This window comes from Tinamus guttatus, unplaced genomic scaffold (assembly GCF_059628265.1).
Source record: "Tinamus guttatus ecotype Peru unplaced genomic scaffold, ASM5962826v1 Tinamus_guttatus_pri_ptg000580l, whole genome shotgun sequence".
Lineage (NCBI taxonomy): Eukaryota > Metazoa > Chordata > Aves > Tinamiformes > Tinamidae > Tinamus > Tinamus guttatus.
The window spans coordinates 1,678,094-1,705,313 of record NW_028289114.1 but is presented as its reverse complement, the minus strand read 5'-3'; the positions used below and the strand labels follow the sequence as shown (position 1 = coordinate 1,705,313).

General features: G+C 40.7%; 1 protein-coding gene across 1 annotated transcript in view; it reads left to right on the top strand.

Annotated features, from left to right (window-relative positions):
• Positions 1-27,220, top strand: part of FGD5 (FYVE, RhoGEF and PH domain containing 5) — an 82,136-nt gene that overhangs the window by 43,597 nt on the left and 11,319 nt on the right. The window contains exons 5-13 of the mRNA XM_010221394.2: positions 3,015-3,166; positions 5,306-5,462; positions 7,840-7,927; positions 10,776-10,826; positions 12,331-12,389; positions 18,617-18,688; positions 20,014-20,082; positions 24,047-24,130; positions 25,744-25,823. Of these exons, the coding sequence (XP_010219696.2) occupies positions 3,015-3,166; positions 5,306-5,462; positions 7,840-7,927; positions 10,776-10,826; positions 12,331-12,389; positions 18,617-18,688; positions 20,014-20,082; positions 24,047-24,130; positions 25,744-25,823 (812 nt within the window). The remainder of the gene's footprint in view (positions 1-3,014; positions 3,167-5,305; positions 5,463-7,839; positions 7,928-10,775; positions 10,827-12,330; positions 12,390-18,616; positions 18,689-20,013; positions 20,083-24,046; positions 24,131-25,743; positions 25,824-27,220) is intronic.

Here is a 27,220-nt window from a genome sequence, read left to right as displayed (position 1 = left end):
TTTGGTATGAATTCAGACGGTTTTCCCCTGGGAGGTGATCGCAAAAACAGTAGGCAATTTGCTTCTTCAGACCGCTGGAAGAAACTCCTTTTGAGTTAAGATTTCCCTTCCTCATTAACATCATGAAGTTCTCACTTAGCCAGCTTGGGTTTTGCTTTCACATGCACACACGAGCACTTGTGCAGGGACAGGTATAAGATAGGCATGAACAATCTTTGGGTTCATGTATCCCTGGATGAGACTGAACTCTGTAACCACTGCACTGAAGCCAGGAATTAAAACACATCAGTTAATGTTTCTGTTTTTAAGAAAGGCATGACCCATCAGGAAATTCTATGAACTCAGGGTCTGTACTTTCTGTGTTCAGATGGTGTTTTCAGGTGACAAACTTGGGAGACCTTAACATGCTATGATGGATTAGTTTGTGAGACTGCCAGAACATTTTGTGTTTGATTAATGGTTGCTCAGACACTCAGCACTTTCAGCAGTGAGATGTATTTTGAGGTAGGTGTTTACAGTGATTATTGATACTTTTTTTTCCCACTAATCATTAGGATGGTAGCTATCCAGGGAACTGGAATTAAACGATCTGCCTAAGAATTCATCATAATCAAAGGGGTTGGCAATTAATGGCTAATTGAATTCACTGAGATAGTGTGGGAAAGGAGTGTTAATCTTGTTGCTCCTCTCTAATGGAAAGTGGGCAGATACAAAACTGTTTGATGTCAATTGGGAATGGATAACATTTCCACAACATAGTAGGTTACTTACACAGATCAGTAGTGAACTTAATACAGCTATTCACCTCCCCAGGCACAATAAATTGAAAGAACCCTTTGGATTCTTTCCCTTTCCCCAGTTCGGATTTATTGTAATGACTGAGGACTTTGAAAGCTCAGTGAATACCTTTGAGTTAGGAATAGCACCCAGAAGAGAGAACGGCTGGCTTACATGACTGGAAGCGTCTGAAATATGTAACTAGATAGGCTCGCTCACACACCAGAAAAAAATGGGAGCTAGAACAGCACAACAGAGAGATCATTGGTGGTATCAGGGCAGGGCACCTTGCAGAAATTAGGCCCAAACAATTAGAAAACATGTTAATTGTTTTTTGGATTTTTTTTCTCATCTTGTTTTATCCAGGATATAGTTAGTCAAAAAGAAAAAGGAGGTTTGAAGCTCTCTGCCCACTCTTGAACATGTTTTGCTGACAGGATAGTCCAAGCTCTCCTGCTCTTTACAGAAACTTTCATTAGGACCATAGTCACCCCTACTGGATCACTGGAATGTTAAAATGAATAGAGCTACCTTGATTTAACCAAACTAAAGTAGACTATTTAATGTAAAATGTAGATCCCCAGTGAAAGAGGCTTAGAGCTCATGAGTTGTTTATACCAAGACACTACCAGCTTCATGGAAATCATGACCCAACCCTAATTACCCCATCTAAGCTTATTAACTAGTCAGCAGTCAGACTCATATGGAATGCCATGAGAAGCTCCATTACAGCCCAAGGAAGTTACTAAGACTGTTTCTAGAAGTTTAAGGGACAGAATCTGATTTCTGCAGAATAGGTTTCATGGCCACTAAATCCTGACAGAGGAAGATACTCAGCCTATCCGATCCGAGTTCAGGGATATTGACCCTGAATTGCATCCGACCCTGAAGGAGGGACAGATGCCTGCCCGGCTCAGTCCTCTCTTTATGGAAAACAGAGAGGAGAATTTAAACCTGCAACAGTTCTGTAAAACCATCCTTAGCCAAGATACAAGACACTAGGCTAACACAGTTCAATTAGCTATACTTTGTAGCAATACCAAAGAATCCTGTGCTATGCTTACAACTTTCTAATTTTAGTGAATGAAGATCGCTGCTTTCTAACACCATGCTGTGAAGATAAACCATCCAGTTACAGTGTCCTAGCTCCTGACAAAGAGAGTCCTTTGTTAGCAACCTGTCTCACTCCACTTGGCAGCGAACAGTTAGCTATTCCTCTACACGGCGTCAGTGTGCCTACCTTGCAGCCCATTGCCACGGCTGGCTTTCAGACTTCCACAGGGCTGTAGCAAAGCTAGGCAGCCCAAAATGCCTGAGAAACTCTAACTGTGTTCTGTGAAGATAGAATGTGCCCGGTGTGGCTAGCATAAACCTGGGAAAGGCTAAGGCAACAGAGGGGCCAGCGTTTCTTGAAATACTTCCAAGTGCCAGCAAGGCTCCATCACCAATCCGAAACAGACGAGATGGATTCTGCAGGAATCATGGTATGACCTGGAAACAATTATATTTCCACGGTTATAGATGAAGAAGGCCTTAAAAAATGTTTTGCATACACAAAAATTGCTATCTGTGCTCTTGGAATGATCTTCTAACGACTGGGAATCTTATAAAAATTACCTCTGCAGTTTCAGATGGAAGTCTTATTCCTCAGTTCCAGGACTGAGCCAGGGAATCATTTTCCCGTGTGCTGTTAAACAGGTGCCTTATTGTGTACCAGAGGTGGCTGCATTTTAATATTGATAAAATTACTCCTGTGCACAGATAATCTATAAACCACTTCAGGATCAAAGTCATTCTAAAGGTATTTACTATTGAGGGGGGGAAAAAACGGTCTCTGTCTCTGTTAGGTTTCACATGGAAAATGATTTGCTCCATAGCTTGAATTTATAGCTTCTTCCTCTCCATCTGATGAATACATATGATTCAGGGACTAGTATTGTCTGTTTTAATGTAAGACATGCAGAATTTGACCATTTTCATAACAAGCTGGTGAACTCATGAGGTGATGGGATAATCACGTCCTTCGACTTTCTGAACTGTATTTCTAGGTACAAAACATTAGAAAAATGAGGTACCAAAGACACTAAACTCACTGTATACATAAAGGCTTGGTAAGACGAAGCGGTCAATTTGGGTTTGGCAGCACTGTGGAATTCAGTCAAAAATGTATGTGAAACATGGATGGAGAAAGCATGTTCCATGCTCTGGTTGCCTAATTTCTGTGTTGCTGTTCACAGAATTTGTATGAAGGTATCTTGCAAGTGATTGGGAAAGAAGATGAGAATGAACAAGAAGAGGTTAAACTCAAGCAAGGCTTAAGTGAAATCCCTGCAATTTATGAATTACATCAAGAGATTCTGGGAGAACTGGAAGAAAGAGTCTTTAAATGGTAAGGAATGGCATTTTGATGGCCTTGATGTATCTTCCCCATAGCTCAGAATTCCCCTGACTTGTAGCAAGAATGGGTTTCCAGCAAAGATGAAAGAAAAACCTTAACTCCTTTGGCAGATTTTGGCCAGGCAGGAAGCAATCAGATTGAGAAACCAAATACTGAAACGTTTGTGTAGTGCTGGTTTATACCCCCAGGTACAAACACAGCACATGCTCCCGGACTGATGAAGGCAAGCCCATATACACAATCCATGGCTCCAAAGCATCCCAGCCTGTCAGTGTGAGCCCAGAGTGCTTCATGAACAGTACCATTTCTTGCTTCACTTTGTATGCTTAATGAGTTCAATTTGAAACTTTCATCAGAGGGTAAGCATGGCCTGCAGATGAAATATTCAAACTGAGAGGCAGAGGCACCAGAACTGATCTTAACGAAAAAGATTCTCTTACAAAAAATCTTCACAGCGTTTGTGTAGCTCTCAGACAAGGGTCAGCCCCTCGCTCCAGAGTCAAGGCAAGGCTCTGTGCAGACTGAGCTTCCAAGCCAAACAGACAGTCAGCTGGCTGAGGGACTCCACCTAAGCCAAACATCCTACTGGGGCAAAGCATTTCCATGAAAGAATAAGGCCCTGCCTAAGACAGAAAAAGCTCCAAGCTCTTTTAGTTAAAGAGACCTCTGACTTAATCCTGGCTAATTAGGTCTCAGTCTATCAAACTGTTAGGAAAAGACTGCCTAAAATGAATTGCCTCTGCAGTACCAAGCCTATTACACCTACAGCAGCCAACACAGCCCACAGCCTAGACTAAACTATTCTGTCTCCAACAGCACATGACAGACTGCATAGCCTGGTACTGCCACCCCAGGGGGCTCCACCAAGCAGCTCTGACTGTGGCTGCCTTACGCCAGTACTTCCATGGAACAGTTAATGAAGTCAACTAAATCAGGAAAACTTTTCAGAAACAATCTTAAATTCAGTGCACAGCTCTACTGATGAGCTCTGAACTTTCAAATCAAAGGGTTCATCAAGTTAAAGGAAGCTTTATATTGGTTTGTGTCCTCCAAGGTCATGTTATGAACTGCAGAAAAGCTTAAAAATATCCCGTCAGGAGATTGTGCTCCCAATTGTGAACATCAAACAACGACTGTGAACATCAACACAGAGTTGGTGTTTCCAGCAGCAGTAGATGAAATCCAGAATGACTTGTGCCTGAAGACGTCATAGCCATACTCTAATACAGCAGCACGCTCCCTGTTTTCTGCGGCAACACTGGCACAGCTCAAGGGTCACTGCCTCAACACAACAGTATCACATACTGCACCGGGCAGCACTACTACAGGTTCCCAGTTCACTGCCACCCTCATTCCTTCCAGGAAGTCCTTCCTCATTCCTGCACTCCCCTCAATGCCTGCACTCCCCCAGATGCTCTGGTGCTATGATATCCCCAGGAATTCTGGTTTCCCTTTTAAGTACATGTGCTCTTTTTCAGTCTCGGATTTTGACCTGATCTCTCCTTTTATGTGCTTCATAAATATTGAATACTGTGCTGCCTGGTGCTGAGATGGCTGATAGTTAAGCAGTGCTGAGCAATGGGCAATGAAAGAGAAATTATGACATATTATAACTGAAAACATGATATTATTCATACCATTACTCAGAGCCCTGCAGCAGCTGCAAGGTCTATTTAGAGCTGGGTCCACAAAGCAGACATCCTACCTGCTACCTAGGCAATGTTGTGATTAGGGATCAGCCTAGGGATCAGCCTCACACTGGGCCCATTCTATAGCAACGTGTTTTGCTGGCCAGTACATTATTGTTGCTTTTTCACCATGTAATGTAAGCATTAGCTGCATGATGTCATTAGCCAATGGGCAGAACTGTTGTAATGAGAATGAAGTAGGGAACCTTCTTCCTTTCTACCCTCCCCTCCCCTCCCCTCCCCTCCCCTCCCCTCCCCTCCGCTCCCCTCTCCTTTCCTTTCCTTTCCTTTCCTTTCCTTTCCTTTCCTTTCCTTTCCTTTCCTTTCCTTTCCTTTCCTTTCCTTTCCTTTCCTTTCCTTTCCTTTCCTTTCCTTTCCTCCTTACTTATTCCTTTTATTCTTTTCTTTCTTAGTAATTATCTGGTTGTTCTTTTCTTCTTAGGGAGGAACACCAGAGGGTTGCTGATGTTTTTCTCTCCAGAAAATCAAGGTTCAATCACCACACTGCATACATTACACAGTTTGATAGGAATTTGGCTTTGGTGGATGAAACTTGCCTTAAATATTCCCAATTGGCTACCATCATTCGTGAATTTGAGGTAAGGCCCTCTTGACTCTTTACCTGCATTAATACATAGTGTGTCACATGGCTTAGTCATAGACACTCCTGCCTGCAACTCCACCAGTGTTCACACACAGTAGAGCAGGAGAAAAGTTCTCCTCACATCCTGGTGATAAAACTGATGTTCATGTGTGCACAATGTGTTTCTGGGTCTGCATCTGTTGCCCACACGTCCCTATGTGTTTGTGTGCAGAATTCTAAGTGTGTGAGTCTACAGCTCAATCTATAGCTGAGTATACTTTGCTCATATATGCATGTAATGGAGTAATTTCCTATTCAAATTAATATACATTAATATAAAGTATTAACCTCCCTGAGCATGTATGAAACTTGATATCTATTATTGTTAATATTTGTTATATCTTTCTCACTGCATTTTCCATCTCCTCTTTACAAGTGAATTTACATTTTTAAATGGCTGTTGTGACAGACAACAAATCACACTGCAAAGGAAGGAAGAAGAAAGTCTGCTTGCTAGATAAATACAGGGATCTGTTCATCTAGAACCCTTCGATACAATACAAATGAACACCTTCGATAGTCTGCAACTGCTGGGTCTTTATCAGTAAGAAAGAAACACTTTCCAGTTGCGTTAGCTCACTCATCTGTGCTGGAATGACGGGAAAAAAGATCATAATGCAAGTGACGGAAAATTCAAGCCATGATGCTTGATTACATTTTTAGGCACCAACAATGCAGCCAGGTCTCATCACTTTAAAAGCATAAACTCCTATGTTGATGGGAATGTTCAGCTCAGCGAAAAGGGTTAAAAGTCATGCTGTTTTGCTGGGCATCTAAAACCCCTGCTTCTTATCATCTTTATCTGATATGAGGAATAACAATGTGTACTCAGGTGGCAGGGTGCTGTGCACATGCATTAATGATTGCACTTGAAAGTTTCTTTCAAATGCTAGTTCTATGGCATATGGGCTGTGTTTTAATCTGCAACACATGTAAAACATTAATGAGAATTCATTTCTAAAGCCACCATTTATGAAAAGATCTGTCAGCATTTATGAAGACACCTTGAAGCTACCATAGTTATTTCCTGTTAGCAACTAAAGGGAGCTCTCCTGACTCATGTCTCTCTGAACAGGAACTTGGTAAATACAAGGTTTCTGCTGATGGTCACTGTTTCTAGCATTCCTTCCAGCCACCTGCCTGCATGCTCATGTCTTAATTATCAACCCTGCGGATTAGCTCCTATTTCTAAATAGATGGAGCTTTTGCTAGGAAAAGATGAGTAGGATTTTGCCCTAGTATCAGTGAGCTCTGATTTTTTTTTCCTTCTTGCAATACCTGCAAAAAGCATGTACATGCACACACATGCAAGGGAGGTATTTCTCAGATCTTATTGTATTTTTAAAGCATGAGTACTGTTAGCTTCCAAGCTCATCAACTTGGTTTAGAGATTGTACTTTGGACATCTTTGACTTGAGTATGGGGGCCTGGGAATCCCGAGTGCAACTGTGAACACACATTTGGTGAGTTCAGTCACAGGAGTAATACAGTAACAAGCAACACCTCTGCTGCCTTGGAAAACCCTGTTCTTTGTCAGTCTTCTTTTGTATAGTTAGCTCCCTAGACTCCCTTTCACCCTGCCTCTCTTCAGAAGTGTCAAACACTGTGGATATGTAGGTCAACGAACACTGAAACCCTGTGAAACTTGACTGGGTTTTGGACCCATTTCTTGGTCGCTCTGGACATGCAGGGACTTTTCAGGACTGACTTCTGCGGTTTGCTTTTGGCTTTGCAGCAATGTAATGAAACTTAACAGTTATACTCTAAGTTATATATTTTAACTGAGCCCGTATGAGACTCTCTGCAATGGGTTGAATATAAAAAGACAAGGCAAAGAGAAAACTGGTACATCTTTTCCATGGGAGGGTTAAATTGTATCACAGTTTCCCTTTATTTTGCTACAATAAGACTCTATAGCTACGGGGGATTCTTCTTTTATTTTGCTCAGTTCTTATGTCTTGAAATAAGACACTAAATTGCAGAGAGAAGAAAAAAGGCAACGAGTTCCACTGAGATCTGCTTCCCTGGCTCTAGAGACAGCACCTAAAATCTTTATTCAATCTTTAATCTATTTGGCATTCACATTCCTTCCTTTTCCCTCCAAGTTCAAACTGTTTTGCGAATGATGCCATAGGAAATAAGCTGCCATTCATAGCTATTTTTAGTCAAAAAGACTATGTCCCTGAAGAGCTGGATAAATTGAATTGGCTCAGTGGAGCCTGTGCATGCAACTGGTATCAAACTTTCAAGGGACACATTAGGTGGAAGAGGGACAGTTTGGTCTTGAGCTCACATTCCTGATTTTTGTTCCCTCTTCCCTCTCCGGAGGACAGCAGAACTCTGGTGACAGCCCACAGAGTGTGAAGCATCAGCTTCTGAAAGTGGTGCAGCGTGTTTTCCAGTACCATGTGCTGCTGACAGGTCAGTAAAACCAAACTGCTCTCAAAGGTACTACAGTGAAACCCTGCCTGTGATGGCTTGTGCTCCCTTTGTGCTGCATGCCAATGCCAAGACAGCTAAAATATAGCGGCAGAAACTGTAGATTTCTTGGGAACTTCAATCTGATTAATCGCAGATTCAGGAAATGTCAGGGAGCCTGGAAAGGAACCTACAGCATGACCACACTGAAAGGTCACTCAAAACTGTTAAGTCAAGTGCTTTTAGCCCCTCCTTTCTGGCTTTACCCTTCCATGAAAGAAGAGAGGCAGAGTTCAGAAACCTCACTGCCACTTGACAAGTTTGATTTTATTTACATCAAGGGTAATTATCAGAGGCAGTAGGGGGACTGCAGTTCCCAGAAAGGGGAGGCCCCTAGCACTGTGTACACAGTCATGGAGTGACAAAGCACTGTCTCCTTCTACTCTTATCAACAAAGCATTTGTATTCAGCACTGCACCCTATACTCCACATGCACTATACACCAAAGACTAGCAATGACTTCAAGTGAAAATCCCAGACAAATTTCCCTGCATTGTAGAAAAGTCCAAGCAGAGGTTCAGATTTGTATGTTGCCTGTAATAACACCACCACTTCAGCACTGGATACATCACTCCCACCTGAGGTCTCTCTAGCTGCATCTTCTGACATTTGTTCTTTCCTGTGGCTCATTCCCTGCTAGTCACAGAAAACGTAGCAGGTCTGGGCCTGGGAAAAGAGTAGTTTTGTTGGAGAAGGATGGAGCCCTCGGCAAGATTTGTGAAGTTTAGGTTTTTGCTAATGAGCTGGCTGAAGAAAGAAGTGGTGAAATTTAACAACAAACTTCAGTGTTGCCCAGTAAATTTGACAGATTGAAACACAAGAAACCAAGAGAAAACAGGAATACATAGACATAAAGATGAAGAACTGTTTGGGGAATATGTATTGTGTGGGTAGAGAGAGATGTAAGATGAGTTATGTATAGGACAGTAAAAAGGAAGCCATAAACCATGCCCATATTCAACAGCTGATGAAAGACACAGCATATTAGAAGTGACTCCTATAAATGCAGAAGAATAAACGGACCATACGAATTGCTATTCACAGCACAAGTCAGTGATAGTTTCATCTTGTTCCAGACACTTTGATCAAGGATGCAACTCATTTTTCACAACAGTTTTTGCTTTTTTAGTCACAGCAATACAAATGAACACCAGATGCCAATAGTTTTTTTTTTTTTTTTTTTTTTTTTGGTCTGATTTGCTTCCCTCTCTGGGTGTGTCTACATTAAGGGCAACTTTGCAGCCTGGCAGCTTGAAATACTTAGCTGTCTCACATGGTTTTTACAGTGTTTTCAGTGGATACACAAAAACACGGCATCTGAGAAAATGCACGTCCCCGTCACAAATATCCCCAGCACACTCCACTTTCTGTGTCCATCTCCATGGTCCACAAGGTAAATTGCAAATATAAATTTGTGAGAGAGTCAGAAGTGTATGAGTGCAACCCCAGTGATTGGATGTCCCCTCCATGCTTGAAGGAGCTTTAGCTACTCCTTGCTCCAGGTACTGGCACTAACTAGGAAGGTGAAAGCTTTCTAGTCCCCTGGATGGTTTTGTGTGCACAAAGGAATAATGGATAGGGAATGAGGGAATTTCATCATATTCCAGAACTGCTACTGTAGTTCTTCACCTGAAAAACAACAGCCCCTCTGTGGAATTGGAATACGACAGGAATTGTGTAGTCCGTAAGTTTCTCCATGCACCACAAAATTGTATCTACATATGTAGATGTAGGTGCTCTTGCGTATTCAGAACTGTCTGCTTCTAACAGATAAGGAATGGTATTTTATCAGGATGTTGGTTGCCAGTTACTGCACTACAGCCAAAAGGTTCAGTTAAATGAACCAAGCCATGAACAGAGCTCCCAACTGCGAGAAGGAACACTGATACTGCCTGACAATACCACACAAAAACTTTCTGCCTTAATGGGTGCAGACAGACTCTTTCCTGAAGTCAGGTTAGAGCAGGTACAAATCAGGGCAGTAAGGAGGGGACAACATTGGAAAACTGCATGCATAATGGATAGGACACTCAAAGGTCTCTGTGATCAGCATCACCTACAGCACATAGGCCTGGTTCTTGAATGCAGAATTTAGGACTCTGGATTCATCAAAGAGATAAGAATGAAGTATTTCAGGATTGGGCTTCATACATGGTGGCACTCTCACTACAGTCACTAAAGGCATAAAAAGTTCCTCACAGAGAAGAGACAGATGATCTATGTCAAGTAGGCCAGGTAAGGCTGACAGGTTAAAAGTTCGTAGATAACTTAAACGTAATTCCTATAAAAATAAGTCCTACTTCTGTGTCATTTACAGAACCTAATGTCAAAATGCGATTGAGTTCAACAGTAACCACAGAAACCTGCATCTATAGAACCAGAATCTACTTCCTGTGAACAGACAATTAATTTTCTCTTAATAAAGAGAATCAGTCATTGTTGCAAACACCACTCATTTAGATGAGAAAACAGCATTTATGAAAAGAGCAGCTATTAGTAAAGCAGTGCTTCTCAGCATTTCTCTTGACTGAAAAACAAGGAAATATTTTTGTCCCTCTGTTTGTTTGTTTGTTTATACTTGCCAAGTTATGTGATGAGCGCAGATTTGATTCAAAGCAAGATCTCAAAACAGAATGCAAAGATGAGTTTCAATTTGTAAAGAGATTATATACATTTAATTATGCAGAAATGAAGGGGACCTTCAGGTTTTTTTGTTTTTGGTAATACAACTCCAGATTATGAGGATACTCATTCTGATTACTGGATATCTGTGTTTGATTGTTTTCTACAGATTACTTGAATAATCTTTGCCCTGACTCTACAGAATATGAAGCCACGCAAGGTAAAACAAAATAGGCAGAACAGAAATTCTCCTTTGCTAATTCTCCTTCTAACCATGTGTGCGATCTACATCAAGAGTATGTGGAAGAGGCATATTTTCAAGATCTCAAGTTAATATATCTTGAGTTAGATATAAGAACTATTAGAACTCATTTAGATAAATTATTTACAGTAAGAACCTTTTTCCATTGAAATTTGTGGGCTTCCTTTAGTTTTGGCATGGTGAGCACACAGAAGAAATGATTATGTATAGAAGTATGGTACAAATACTGTAGTTTGGCCCTAGACAGCAGAAAAAGCCTAGACTTCTTTGGCTCCACCCATACTTGCACTGCAAATGGGTTGGTTCAATCTGCTGGTCTGTACATCATTATCCAGGCCATACCTGATTCTGTCTGTACTGTTCAACTTTGGAGCCACCCAGGAGGTTTGAATCATGCGTCTCTATCTCTGTATTCCTTAAGCCCATGTATACTTGAAAGACAGTGCTTTAAAACCAGTTCTGTCTAATCAATAACTAATCCAGATTTTCAGTTGTTGGTATCATCCTTCCTACCACATCAGAAGGGTAAAGCAGAATTTGCTTACTCCCATTGAAGTGGAAGGTAGGATAGCCTTGCCCTCAGTGGGAGTAGCTTCATGCTAGGGTAAGAAAGAATAATGTTGCATTAACAAAACCAGTCCACCCCTCTATTATACTGGGTGCGTACCCAAACCAACTCATAGCAAGGAGATCTGCAACTCTCACTGGCGCAAAACCTAGTCTAGGCCCCAGTCAGTGACAGTGGGATTTCAGCTATACCAGCAAACTGAACAGAGCTAGGGCAGATGTTCGAGCCATGGGGCCACATTTGCCATTCTGTTGTTAGCACACACCTGGCACATTTCTGCCCAGTAAGCTCCCAGCTGATGTCCAGGAATGGGCAGGACATCTTGTTTCATAGGTGAAGAGATTTAAGATAAGGACCTGAGTGGTCTTATACCATTTTCCTCACAGCCACTGAATGTGGCCTAGCCCATGTTATTTGCCAGTGGCAACTCCAGAAGTTCATTCACATCATCACCTCATATACACTTCTATCAAAAACGGATGAACCTGTCCTCTCCCTTGACAGCAAAGGACAACCAAATTTTTGGATGGCTAAAGCTAGGCTACACAATATTCTCGCTGCCACAAACTCAAACTGTCAAAAATCTGCAACTGGAAAATGCCACAAAATTATTCTGTGCCAGTCTAGACACACAAAGGAGACTTCACAAGCTCACCTGCACAGCACCATCACGAACAAAATTTTGCACAAGAGAAGGATGAAGGAGCGGGGAATAGACAGCACTGTTGTGTCCTAAATTTGCCAGGCAGTTCCATCCTGAAGGTGCCAAAGGAATGCAAGGAGTGGCTTGAGACTTCGAGGAGTTTAAAGATGCTCTTGTATATAGAATGGATTTGGGTTATTCTTCCTCATCTCATTTGTGATTTATGTTCTTTGTTTTGCTTCATCTCTTAGCTGCCTTACTCATTGTCTCTGAAATCACAGACCGAGCCAATGACAGCATGCTCCAAGGGGTAAGTCCCACCATACTCAGTCTGAACAATAGCATTTTTTGGCACATCTACTGCAGTGAATGCAAATCTGTTAATTCTGAAGCCTCCTTGAGGTGACACTCAAGCATTTGTACAGCTCTGGTTTATAGTGCTGGAGTAGGTCTAGGCCCATTAATGAAGCTGTACAAGATCCAAGCTGATGTGGCATGAATCACAGTCTTTTCCTGCCTAAAGTTGTTGGAAAGGCATATGGAGCAATGAAGTCATAAATTTTCATAATTCTGTTTCTAGCATGTGATGTTTTTAGATATGCAATCTTAAAGACAGCACAGGTGTGCTACCTGAGACATCTTCCAAGCTCATTCACATGACTTCAAGAGTCTGGACTTACATTTTACTTCAGAAGAACAGGTCCTAATTTACACCGTTAAAGATCAGCTCAAATTGACCAAAACTTTCCCAGGTTAGAGCTCTTGTGTAAATACAGATTTAGGCATCTAAGTAAATTAAATACCCTTCCAAAATACTGAGCAGTTCAGTGTAATTTAATAATACCTCTCACACAGTATTACAGTCCTAATCAACTGGCCAAGGTAGCTTGCACATAACTGTCCTTATCATCATTTGTTTCCAAGAATCTAGATCTCATTTTTACCTAAGTTTTGCTATTGACAGTAATAAGAAGCAATGTTAAGAGGCACAGACGGCAGTAATCAGACACTGGATACAGCAAATTTCTCAGGCATTTAATTTGGTGGACCTCCTTGCAGCTTTAGTGCTGCAGACACAGCATTCAGCTCAAGGAATTTGTAAGAAGTGTCTACAGTCCTCATAGCTTAATGAAACGTCAAGAAATGCTACAGTCCAAAATCTTAACAACGCCATTTTTAAAGCCTTCCTCTCAATGCCTTCAGACCACCAAGCATAGGAGCATAACTATGGGAGTTATCAGTGCAGTTGTGTTCTTGATGATGTTGACCATTATGGTGGTTTCTTAGTGACCACACAGATGTCAGGACAAAGCATCTCATTCCAGTCATCCTGCATTTCACCCAATAATGAGTGGTTGCACTTGTGTTTCTTTCTCAAAAGCTGTCTAATCTCAAGTATTTAGATACACTGATTCCAAGTGATGGTGATATATCATATCTTTTGGGAAGCTGATCACATTTTACTTCTCACTTAAATATTGCAGACTTTAGCATCCTGCCTTGGGATTTGGCTGTGCTTGTATCTGCTAAATTAAGGATTTGTTTGCAATTGAAAACCTCCCTCCCTATGGTTAATTACACATCGTAGTTAAGACATTTATTTATAATTTAATCTACTGAGGACAGTGTTGCTAATAATCACTCAGCTGTCAAAACATGAAATCCAAGAGACACAGTGGAAAACACCTGGGCAGTAATGTGGACAAGGGGAAGAAAGCGACAGGACATACCAGCCCTTAAGAAGAAGGGTTTATTTTCAGATAGGATTTTAAAGTTGAAGGAAAGAATGTACAGAAACTGACAGACAAGGAAAGACATGAGGCCCACCACAGTCACACACCAGCACTGCTTATTCAGCGTGTTCCCTTTAATGCCTTTGCTCACTGCTGGTGGAGAAGGGGGAGCACAAGGGTGCTTGATGAAGCAGTGAATTCACCCTAGAAAAACCATGTAGGTGAAGCTGGATGAAGGACGTTCTCTGCAACAGCTTGGGAGGTAATGAAGAAATCAGAAGTGAAGATGCTCTTCATCTTTTTAAAAATAAAGAGCTTTTGTGCTGTGTTCAGAGGAAAAGTAGAAGCAGCTCTTTTCAGTAGATGAACCTGAGAGCCAAAAGCCTCAGCTTTTACTCACATCTGGAAAACTCTGCTGTTCAAGTTTAAAAGTTATGTCTGATGTGTTTGCCGAGACCATAAACGTGGCCTGTGTTTTCACGAGCTGCATCACAGCACAAGGTACAGTGATGATCTCCTCATGGCCAAAGACAAACTCCAAGTCTTTTAGTATTTATATCAGAAAGGGATAAATGGGCAATTAAAATTATATACTATTTTCTTTGCAGATATGCTTCCTTCCCCTTTTGGTAGCATTAGGAATAAAGACTTAGGCTCTGCATCTGCTTTCCCTGAAGCCAGTGGCAAAATTACTGCAGATCAATAAGAAGCCCAACTAGTACACTTTTCATGCAGAGACGATCTCAAACCACATGAGCGTATCAAGATTTTGAACATCCTAAAGATCAAGGTTTTTAAGGCCAAAACTCAAAATTTAAATCTGCTTTCTCATTTAGTGCTAATTGCAAAGAAGTCTGGACTTTCTTTTTTTTTTCAAGTCCATCTTTGCTTTTCTCTTCCAAGTTTCTCCTCACGGCATCTAGTGGAAAACAAGTTCCCCCTTTATGCAGTAACATCAGCCCAATGGCAGTGCTGATGTGCCTTGGTGACAACCCAATATCCCCAAACCTTCACCTTAAAATCATCTTTCTTTTATACCTCCTAATTGCTAAGGAAAAGTTTTAAATATACACCATGTATAACCAATGCAACAACCTGTGATTCAGCAACTAGGAATCCTGAACACCTTTGCCAAGTAGTGTAAGCTATGTTGATCTCCTTTGTTGTTCACTTTGTGCTTGAAACACCAGCAGAGGGCACCTACTTAGGACTGACTGCAGGTCCACTGGGACCCAGGCACTGGTTTGATAAAAGCATTCACAAATCTTTTATTGACTAATTTTTTGCTATGGTTGAATTTTGTTTGGTTTCGGATCATGCTGGGAGATTAACACTAAATGAAGTCCTAGGCTTTGTTCTTTACCTGTACTCTGGGCATCTCACAAACCCCATGTGTGATTGAAACCTCATGTGTGATTGAAGGAGATTCCCAGAAACCTGTTGCTAGGGAATGAACAGCTTTTATGCAAGGCTGGCAGAACAATATGTACAGCAGGACACAAAGAAGACTCACAATTAGATCCAACCAATTTGTCATCAAACAGCTGGGCAGTGGTCAACCTCTAGCTTTTTTCATATTTCAAAGAAAAGCATTGCATTTGCTGTGTTGCATTACCATGGAATTGATTTTTATCTCCACTAAGCCATGCTTTAATTCAAAGAACATTAGCAGATCCTCTGAGTTCTATAGATGCAATAGTGTGTTTAATTATTGCTATTAAAAGTGTCTGTCAAATTCCACAAAGATTTTTACACTTTTTTTTTTTTTATCGTATCATCAGAGCAAATCTGCTCTTTTGGAAATTGTGATCAGGAAGAGATGAAATAAAATCTCTCATCTCTGTGAATGTTGTGGGTTCACAAAGGGGAGAATTAAAATATTCTGCTATGTCAGAGACTGTTTTCCTTAATTAATATCTCAACAACAAACCAAATAATGTCATTCGAAATGGAGCATTAATAACTTGGTATGTACCTGAATGACGTTCCAAGCAATATTTTAGACTGGGTATGTACCTGGAGGGGGAAAGATTCCTACTGCCAATATACTCATCAAATTGCACTCCAAAAATCTGACAGGAACACTGAACTACGATACACATTTTCTGCAGAGTTTCAGTAATTCACTATCAGCTTTTTGTTGTTTTTTTATGCTAATAACACTACAGCATTTTTTCTCCTGAAAACTATTAACCCAGGATTTTCAGACACATTATGATATCAACTATTTCCACAGTGCTCTTCTCAAATAGAAAATTATTATTCACAATTTACAGATGTGCGAAGGCACAATGTATACCATCACCACACAGCATTAAGAGTATCTATAGGAGACATTCACTACTTGAACTAAGTAGCATTTGTATTATTTTGTGAACTTCTACAATCTGTTAGAGGTCCTGAGATGCTAAGAGCTATAAATCACTGTTGCTATTAACATCTGCTGAATTCCTCAGGGAAGCAGTTCTCCCGCCTATACAAAACGAAAATATGTTCCTTGCCTAACAGAAGCTGCAGTTCACTGCTGAACTGGCTAGAGATGGCTTTCAGCCACCCCACATCTGCAATACTAACTGGGGGGAGCTTTGTTTTCATTTTTTAATTGTAACTTGTAAAGGATTTTGGAAGGAGAATGATAAGAGTTTTAAGTGAAATTAAGAAAATCATATAATCAAGGAGTTTAAGGGAACCATAGGGAAATTCTACCCCTCTCAGCTGCCCACCACAATCCCTCACATCTGATGGCTGTTCAACTTCCTACCGGAAATGAGTCTGATACATTCCTGTCTGCTTCCTGATGAACATGTGCACATACTGCAACGGTCAGCATTGTAACAGTCGCTCCTGCCAGCAGACCAAAGAAAAGCAGGGATGCATCTGAGCTGCAGTAACGGAATTCTCCTGTCACTCTTGAAGAAACCCTCGTAACTAGCAGTAACATTTGCCCGGAGAGTGCTCCCAAGAGGGCACTGCCCTTTTTGCAAATGAAGAAGGGATTTCTGTTGTAGAAGCTATCAATTTGACAAGTTTCAATAGAACTAAAATACCCTTTAGTCTTTTGCAATTGTCTTTTGCAAATGTCAGCTGTCCCATGATCCCTGGTATTTCCCGTAGTCTTAGATTATACATTCTGTTTCCGTTTTGCTGGCCCACAGTATTTCAGAAGTGATCTGAAAAATTTCATTTGTTACTGCTTGCAATGCAAAGGAGATACTTGATGGCTGAAAAGGTCTTGAACTGCCAGCAATGTTGCAGCATCACAATGCATTTCTATGCTGGTAAAGCTTGCTGCCACTCAATGCATGTTTGATAGATGGTTACATATTAATAACTGAACTTAGTAATCATTTCTTTGGCAGAATTAATAACATAACACTAAAAAAGTGTAATATTTCACTGAGGTAGTAAAATTCAGAGATATTTCAGGCTTATCTTAAAAAGCAAGCAGAGATATGAACTAATTGATTGATTGTGCTAGCTGAAATTCAGGGTAAATTAGCCTTGAGAGACTATCATGCTAACATGGATATACTCCTTCTGATATCTGTGATTACTTTCTTAATTAGCTGACTTTATAGACCACACTGATTTGTGTCACACAGTATATCCCTGGTTGCACTGTACGCTCTAGTACTGTCTAAATAAGCCCAGAAATAGCTTAATGCCACTGAGTAGAGAGCAGGAAAGCAGACCATTATCTACCACAGCTGAAAACTGTCGTAAAAGGCTGCTAGGCCATGAAGCTGTTTTCTCCCCTGCGCAAATATGGCCCTTAGTATGTAGTTTATCCAGGTGTGTAACTGAGGATTTAAGACAGAAAGACTAATTTGAACAAAGGAGTCCTAACTTTTAGGTTTATTCCACTGATGTCTCATTGCTGCTGTGCAGTCCATTCTGCTGTGCTAACCAGATAAAACCACAGCTGAATACTGCCCTACAAACCTGGGTTTTAGCAGCATCACCTGCTATAAGGCAGGTGAATTCAAATGACTTTAGCCCTGTTGTAAAGGTAGAAATATACCTTCTTTCTCCTCTGTATATTCCATTCGACATCATCTCTTTCATGAGAACACAGGCTTAGTTAGATTAATTTTAGATACCATCTTCAGGGTATTTTCAGAATCATATCACATGCCAGTGTTCAGTAACTCTGTCTTATGCTCTCGGCCCAGGTAAGCAGGTAACAATACCAGAGCTTGATAACGAACTTTCTGATCTTTGCAAAGCAACAAAAGACAGACCCTGTTTCATTACTTGTTTAGTAGTTAACTTCCAAATCCTCTAGTGCAAAGCCATTGATCCATTAGTATGGGATATAAACCTCCAGATAATACTAATAATGATCCCCTAGTAATAGAACATGCTTTGGATTATGTGTGTCATATCACTAATGCACATACCTTTGGAGAAGATAATGCACTTTCTCTTTGTTTCCAGCTTACTGGTTCCCAGATAAGAAAGTTATCAAAGAGTCTAAAAACATGCCTAAAAACTGCACAAGGTTAGAACAGCCTTTCCAAAGGTGAACTGAGGTGTAAAGGAGATATTAAAGAGATAGCAAAGGTAACAGAGATGTTGAAGGTCACAAGATTCATGAATGCGGATCATCAGGTTTCACAAAAAGCTGGAAGAAGGTTTTCTAAACCTAAATTCCATGGGCCCAGTTCTCTCTCTGAAATCTAACTTTACAGTGTCACTGTAACCTCCTAGATAGAGAAATAAAATGGTGAAACAGAATGAAGGAGGCTTTGCCTGCTTGTCTAAAGAACAATCACCAATGCTAAATGCTGTTTCTCTTCCTTAGGAAAACTTGCAGAAGCTGGTGCACATTCAGCACAGTGTCAGGGGGCAGAGCAGCCTCCTCCAGCCAGGAAGGGTGAGTGCTGCAGGCAGACCTATGCTGATACGGGCATTGTTTCTGGCCAGCTTTATTTCTGACTGTGTGGATGGTGAGATCTCAGATGTCTACAGGTGTTGTTTACTGAATCACTGTGATAAAAGTTGTGGACCTGGCTTGTGTCACTCTGTCATCACTCTGGCAGTTCTCAAAGATACATGCCAAGAGCATCACAGCGGGGAAGACAGGCATTGCCCCTGCTTTCACAGAGCGCAGCCGTTCGGTTTACCACTCCAGCCACCCAGGCTGCCCCATTACCATGTGTTTTGGAGGAGTCACTGTTCTGTGTTTCACATATCCATGTTGAAAGGTCTGACATACTTGAAGGCTGGAAAGGCCTTTTTATTTGGGTAAGCAAGAGCCTTAAATCAGGGGAAATTATTTGTTTTAAATTTATTCTTATCATTCCTTAGTGCTGCTTTTAGTGCAAGACACCATTTTATAGCAACATATAAATAGAAATGTGGAAGTATGTGAAGCTTTGCCTTGCTATCCACAACACAAGCAAATTTCCCTTGGCTATCAAGTCTGTTAAGCTTCTTCAGCCCCCACCACCTTTATGCTTCAAAAGATCTCGTTGAATTCTGCAACTCCAAATTTCCCCTCAGTCCAACAGAATCTTTAGCAAAATTAATGGAGGAATTTCAAGATATACATACTCCTGAGAATCTTCATCAGCCAACAGGGCAGCCAACCACTAGCATTATCATTCCCACTTGCTCTTGCCAGAGAATATTTTAATAAAACCGAACACGCAGATTTTGAAGGATTGGTCTCTTTGAATCTAAATTGTTTTAGCATGGAAAACTGTCCATCAGAGCAGAACTGATGACTGCTATAGTTCAGTTATTCTGGACTATCCACAGACATCGTCATAAGAGGGATGGACAAGGAAAGAATAAAACTGTTGTGCTTGCAGACACGTAGAGACAATGTAAACAGACCTGGTTATTTAGATGTAATACGCTGAAAACTGAATTTTCAGTATTTATGTTTTTTAAAAGACAAAAGATTGTGTCGGGATCCTATTAGTTTTGCGATCTGTGACAGTGGTGTCTGACAAGTAGATTTCCAAAACCCATTTGATACAGATACAAATGAAAGCCATGAAGAACAGTATGGTTAGCCCTGGTAAAGACTAAGAGAAATCTTAAGGACTTGGGCTAAAAACAAGTGCAAGGTATTCATCTCTTCCTGTGATGATGACAGTAGTTAGGGTTCCTCCTTTTCTGGTAGAGATATTCTGTTCTCAGTAAACTTCAGAATAAAGCCTCAGCATTATAAACCACTGTTTTCCTCTTCAGATCTTTGTTAAAGAGGGAACACTGATGAAAGTTTCTGGAAAAAAATGGCACCCTCGGCATTTGTTCTTGGTAAGATTTTGTATTTTTGTCTTTCTCGTGTCTTTTCTGGGCTTATGCAGACCTGAACGCGGGCAGAAACTTCAGGTTTGCAGGTTGTTTAACCACCAGCAGTGATGTGATGAGTTGGCTAACAGCAGTCTGTTTCACACATGTTCCACTGTACTGCACACTGGAGTACTGGAGTGCAGCCCTGTTTCCTGGCTACTTACAGCCCCGGCTATAAGACGGTGATCAAAATTTGAAGAAAATTAAGAGAAAATGAACCATTTGTTTCATTTCTCAGGGACTTCCCACCTTACAAAAAAAAGAGAAGTACTTAACAAACAAAAGAGAAAGAAAAGCACTGGTTTATAACCACTGCCTTCAATGCCCATGTTTTTATTTTGTATTACACACTGCACCTGAAACTCCAGTTTTCTGAGCTGTAGTCTCAACTTTGCAAAGTTGAGAATATATGCAGACATTTTTATGTACTATGCTTTAGAAGTTTCAGATGCTTATATGCTTGTGTTTGTAAAGTTCTTTAGTGAAAACAGTCACAAAATCCTAAGCGTTTTTGCTAGCATTAATGTTGAAGAACCCCATTTAAAGACTTTATTTTAAAATAAATGGGTTATAGGCCTAGAATATGTATTTTTGTGGCCTGTGTAAATACTGACAGCTTTTCACTCTGGGACCAATGCAAAGAGGACACTCTTGTGTATGCCAGCTATGCTTGAAATTTGACTCTCTAGTATTCTATGGGATAACAGAAAATCCCAAGATTTGAAAAGTCTCCTAAATATTGTCTCTTAAAAACATCACTCACTAAAGCCTTTATATTCCAAGGATCATATTACAATTCTTTCAAAGCCACTGAAAGAACTCCTGCAGTATAAGGATTTACTCTAATATGCTTATCAACACAAACTTTCAGAACTGGATTTTTTTAATGATTCTTCTCATTGCCATTGCTACCCAAAAAAGTCATCAGAAGCTGATATGTGTAAGTTTACTTTGTTTGGATTTTGGATGATATAAGTTTACCTTAGCTAACCAAAACAGAATTCTACATGATTAGTATTTTTCAAAGTTCTCTATAGTGAACTTTGCCTGAAGCTGAATCAAGACTCCTACTCAGTCTGTGCAGTCAGGGTGTGCTTTGGTGATGTGTGTGAACTTGTGGTCTGAGTATTCACCCTTAAGCAATGTTTTATGTCTGTGCACAGTTCCTACAGGCATGAGTATGCAGCACACACATTCAGGGATTCTTGGGGTATATGTGTTTCTGTGGGTGTATATTGTGTGTATCACAAAGCTACTTGAGCTGTCTTGTGAAGGCTGATGGTATTATTGAATCTAGTGTTTCCTGGCAGGATGTTTGGCAAGTTTTGCTGGGCGCCTGTTTCCTGAGCCCAGTCTATGTTTACAAGGATGTTGGAGCCTTTTTGCAGCACAGTATGGGCTGCTGACGCTGGAAGGCCCCGTAATCACCCCTCAACTACAGGACTTTGCAACTCGGACACTATCTCTTATCTCATCCTTCCAAGAATTTCTCTACAAAAGCTGCTTGTATTGGAAGTGGGGTGGGGGGAACTGCCATCAAATAGCAGACTTTGTTTAATGCTCCATCCAGCAGAGCTGGAACATAGGAGCCTGCAGGTTGGAAAATGCAGCCCCAGCACACACTCAGAATGCTCCGTTGATACTCAAGAGTATGTTTAGCACCAACTTAAACAACACGGGGTTCATAAAAACTACACATTAAAACAATCAGAAAAAAAAAAAAAACACAAAAAAACAAGTAGGAGCTGTTAGACAAAATAAGTATGAAGTATCGGTGCCAGCAATTCAGAAAAACCTGCCTGAATCAAAAATTTCACAGAGTGTACATTAGAAAATTTGCTCTGACCTCTAATGTTATGGGTTTCCATCACAAGAGAAGGGACTATAAAGAAAGGTGGGGGAGAGGCAGAAGTGTCCCTCTCTGTCCTTCATTATTAACTGTTTTACTGAGGAATGAATGTTTCTGTGCATGCAGCAGTGCAGAACAGGAATATCTGTCCTTCACTGACACTCATGCAGTCTAGGGATCCCAATTATTCAGGAAGCTTTCTGGCAAACAGAAGTGTGTCTGAGAGGACTGCAAGGAAGTCCCCTGGGGCTGTGGCAGTTTGAGCTCTTTTACCACAAACATCTGAGAGTCTGCAAGGTCAGCTTTTATTATGGCTCAGACCTCACTGCTTCAGGAAACAATGTGTCTGCAGTAGTATACAGAAAAGCAGAGTGTGAAACCAAAGAATTCTTGAAACCACTGACACTAGTTCTGCACACAGTCTAGTTCTGCACAAACCATTCGTACAGCCACCAGTGAGTTCTCAAGTACAGATGTGGCTAAAGAGATAATAAAGGATCCTTTTCGTGTATGTGCCTTGCTTAGCAAGCTTCGAAATATCTGTTGTAATTTCACTATGACAAGTTGTGGCTGATCAGACCTCAAAAAACATTAAGAGTCACAGCCCTCCTCCATATACTGCACAAAAAAACAGGAGGAAGAAGAAAAAAATAAACTCCAATGGGCAATTATAAAATAAAACCATTAGTAATTTTTAATAAAATCTTGGTATATTAATCAAAGCTGTCACAACAACAGAATTCACCAGAGTGTCTTCCTTAAAGAATGGTAATAAAATAAGCTGATTTTTAAAGAAATATACCTTTTAAACTAAATGAGGTTTGCAGTCCAAAAAAAAGCAGGAGTACATGCTACCAAAATCCTAAAGACTTGTCTTAGGAGTGTACTTTCTCTGGCCTACTGTTCATAATTAACCTTTTTTTTTCCTGAGTTCTGAAACAAACTTCAAGTACTGGCATTGATGACTGACAGAACTATTGTTTTGTCCTAATAATCCTTTGAACATTCAGTAGGCAGCAGAATCACCAGAAAAACGTGAGAATTCATTAGGAAATCCAGAGTATTATCTAATGTTAGTACTAAAGCCTGTCTTTTTTTTATTTCCTTTTTCCCACTTGGCTGTTCCAGTCCTTGCTGTCACTGACTTAAAGTGAAACCTACACATCCAGTAATACCAAGTTAAAACAGCTTCCATTTGATTTTCCCTGAGGTTTACATTACATAAGTTCTCCTATCCATGCCTATGTATCTTCAGTATGCCATTCGTTGTGATAAATTTTCTGGTTATGTAGAACCCTCGTTAAATTGGGAATAATTGTGTGGTCAGTACTGTACAGGTGTCACTGTGCTGACTGGATTGATGTTAGCATGGAAAGTAATTTATGAAGTCATAAGTAAATGGCATAAAAACTCCATGACAAGCTATTTGTCACTATTTCTATGGTAATTCTCTTGTGTTGCTACAAAAGAGGTAAATACTTCACCGAGAGTCTGAAACTTTTCTTCTGACTCAGTATGTTTTTATATACTCATTTGAAAAGTGCTCTATTAAAAGAGCTTTAAACTATGCATTAGTTAGCTCACCAGAAAGACCTATCACCTGGCCTGAACACAGCTTCAGTGTCAGTGGAATCCTGAGAGAAACAGGGCGGCTGCATTCCGGGCAGTTTGTACTGCCAGGTAGTGAACGCGCAGGCTCCCTTCCCAACTTGAACACCACACTGCATTGCATTGCCCTTGAACAGGCGGCTGCTTCACCCGGACTGGGCAGAAGAGTTAGGGAGAGAGGGAAAAAAAAAAAAAACAGCAACAACAACAAAGCTCAAGGAGCTTTTTATGCACTGGCTTAGCCATTTGCAGCAGTCAAAAACGGGATGGAATCAAAGTCCAGGATTCAGGCTCCCTTGAGCTCCGTGGAAATGCAGGTCTTGATCTAACCTGTGTGGCTTAGGCCTGTCTTCAGCAACAGCCCTAGCAGTTCATCACGTTACTGCTTATTCTGGGCATCCCCCAAAGAAATAATGGCCAGGCTGGCAAGTCCTATCACAAATTATTGATTTTGTCTTTCTCTTCATATAGATGAATGATGTTCTGCTGTACACATATCCCCAAAAGGATGGCAAATACCGACTGAAAAGCACCTTGGCTGTGTCAGGCATGAAGGTAATACCTCATCTGTATTACAACCTAGAATTAAAGTTGTATAGTAGGTTGTTAATACTTTATTGGTTTATGTCTCACTTCTAGCTGAGTGCAAGGGGATGGGAGGATGGACTTGTTAGCAGGGGACTCCCCTTGCTTCTTACAGGACTCAGAAGGAAAAATAATATAAAGCAAACAAATAGCAATCTTATCTATAAAGCTGTGAATTAGTACTACAGCCTTTTTCAGGCTGATCATGAATAATGCAAGCCAAAATAAGATTTACTATCTGATCATGAAACTGGAGGTGCAAAGATTTATTATCCCATTTTGTTCATTCACCTCTGTCTACAGCAAATGCATGATTGTTCCCTACAGCATATCCACTAGGTCTTAGGCTGCCTGGTTTTAAACTCCTGTCACTACAAATTTACATAAGCTTTCATTTGCCTCTATTTTCTGTGCCCCTTGACTGCTTTCATCAAATTAACGGATGACATGGTATTAATAGATTCAAAAAGTGATTAGTGCACTTCATGGAAAAGGTACACTGGGTGCTATTACATGCAATAATATAGACATAGTCTCTTATTCAGCAAATCCCTCAATGGCAGGTTGTCAGAAACTGGACTTAATTACTTTGTTCTTACACTCTTTCCCTAAGTATTCACTGGTCTCTGTGCAACAGGAGGTATTGGGCTGGAGGGAGCCTGCCATTATATACCTTCCTCTAGGAACCTATTCACAACTGTTCTATAGTTAACATAACAAGTTGTATCTATATGAAAAAGGACTTGAAGTGACAAGTCAGGAGTTTGGGGATGCAGGAAATACACAGGATGAAAATAATTAATTCTATTAATTAATCATTAATTCCAGCAGAATGACACAAGGAGTGTTGGTGTGTTATGAAAATATGGGAAGCTAAGTTTGGATAACCCTAGAGAAATCAAAATCTAAAACTAATTCTGTATGCCCAGCTGGGGAAGGAAGTGCCAAAATGCTCTGCCACTGAGTTGTATAGAGATGCAGATCAAGTACCTGCTAGGGTGCATTTGAAATACTGAGTCATTGGCATGACAGATGCATGTTAGTAAGTGACTGCTGCTACCAATAAGTGGCTGATGTACTATGTGGTAGAGGAAATGTTTTATCTGAACAACAGCTCTTAAGTAAGTTTTCACTCTTGAAAAGCCTTGCTGCAGACAGGCAGGCTTTCACTGAAGAGAAGTACTTTGCTGCATATGGTCTACCTGCTGGGAAGAAAGTTATTTCCATCCCTTCCAGGAATGGCCAAGGATTTGGCCCCGCTTTACCAACATGCTCTTACAATTGTCAAACCATCCCTGAATGTTATCATATTCAAATTCGGCCCTGATTCATACTTTATCATTATCTTTACAGTAGGGCTATACAGACATTTATTTTTCTTTAGCACTACCCACATATTGAAATACAGAGCACTCCTCATTGTAACAGCAATATACCACCCTACCTGCCTATCCCTTTGCTTTGAAGTACAGAAACAAACAGCTGGGAAATTATAGAACACTAGGCACTGAGATATGTATAATGCACTGGTTATAGACAGTTTAACTCATGTCCACCTTCACATTCACGGTATTTGTTTCCAGGTCAGCTGCCCACTGACAGAAAAGTCCCAGAACATCCTGAAGATTGAAAATGATGAACACTGCCTGACCCTGTCAGCAAGGTGCTGTCTCCTACTACAATAGCATGCCTTATTTACAGTTTCCTATGACAGCAGAGTTCCCTGAATTACATGTAGATAGGAAGGACAGTTTCTTGTTTGGTCACTGATTTTGGAGCTTTCATCTTTCCAAGAACATTTGCCATCTATGTGCAATGCTCAGTTACGTGCCAAAGCCTGTGTGGTTCCTTTTATAACCAACAAACCAGAAAATATCCGAGGTTTACCTAGAGCTGCACATTTATTACAAACTCCAAAATACACACACAATTGGATTACACTCTATCTGTTAAAAAAGATTAAATGTGTACACTATTTCTGTATTGTAGAGGGGAAACAACTGCTGTGCATGTCCATCCGGTGTAATGGAAGCTGGCATCTCTCAAAAGCAGCTTGGAATTCTCCGCTGACGTTTTTTTATTATTTGCCTTTCGTGCTCATATTAAGTCTGTGCTTAGTCAGCAAAGCATTTGAGGCCACTGGGGGCTGTGTTGCTTTGGTAGTGAATTGAATCAGGACCTAAAACTGCAATTGCAGTTTTGCTAACAGAGCCAGACCGAGCCTGATTCCTTGTCAGAGCACTGGGATAGAGCCCTTTTCTTTGCGCTGCTCATTCTGGAACAATCTGCCACAAGTCACCGAGGAAACACAGATCATTTCTTCCTCTCCCTTTCTGGGATGCCTGGCAAAACTGATGAGACACCAGCAGGTCAGCACACTCTGCTAACTACACTGCACAACACCCACAGCATGCTACACTTTCCAAATGGAGAGTCAAAGACAGAAAAACACCTTCAAGTTTCCCTAAAGACTGTGTCTCTTATCGTTCCTACTCAGGTCCTGCAAACACATACTGCAGGGCAATCGTGGATCACAACCCAACCCTTAATGGCTTGTGCTGGCATGAGAAAAGGTGAATGTAGCAAGGAGATACAGCATGAGTGCCAGGGACTAAAGAAAGTAAAATGAGGATGACAAAAACTACACACATGACTGCATGAGCAAGTCGTATTATAAAGTCCTTTACATTTCCCATTAAAAATGGCTTACTCACCCACAGAGCCATGTCCTTGGCTTGATGGATGGGCGATGATTATAATTATTACACTTTCCTTTACATTTCAAAATGTTCTTCTCAGACACAGAGGTAACAGTGTGGTGCCCATATAAAATACCAGAGTACCATGAGAAAGCAGCTGGTGTTACGTCCATAACATTCCAATTCAGAGCAATAGTGATGACACTGAAACAAAATCCCTTCTCAGTCCAGTTTCTGTGTTGCACAGATGTCCCCTGCTGTCCAGGAGACTGTCAGTCACAGTTTGACTCTCTTTTTTTCTACTTCTCTAAATACACTGCAAAAGTATATAAGCCGGCACAGGGATAAATGACAACTCGGC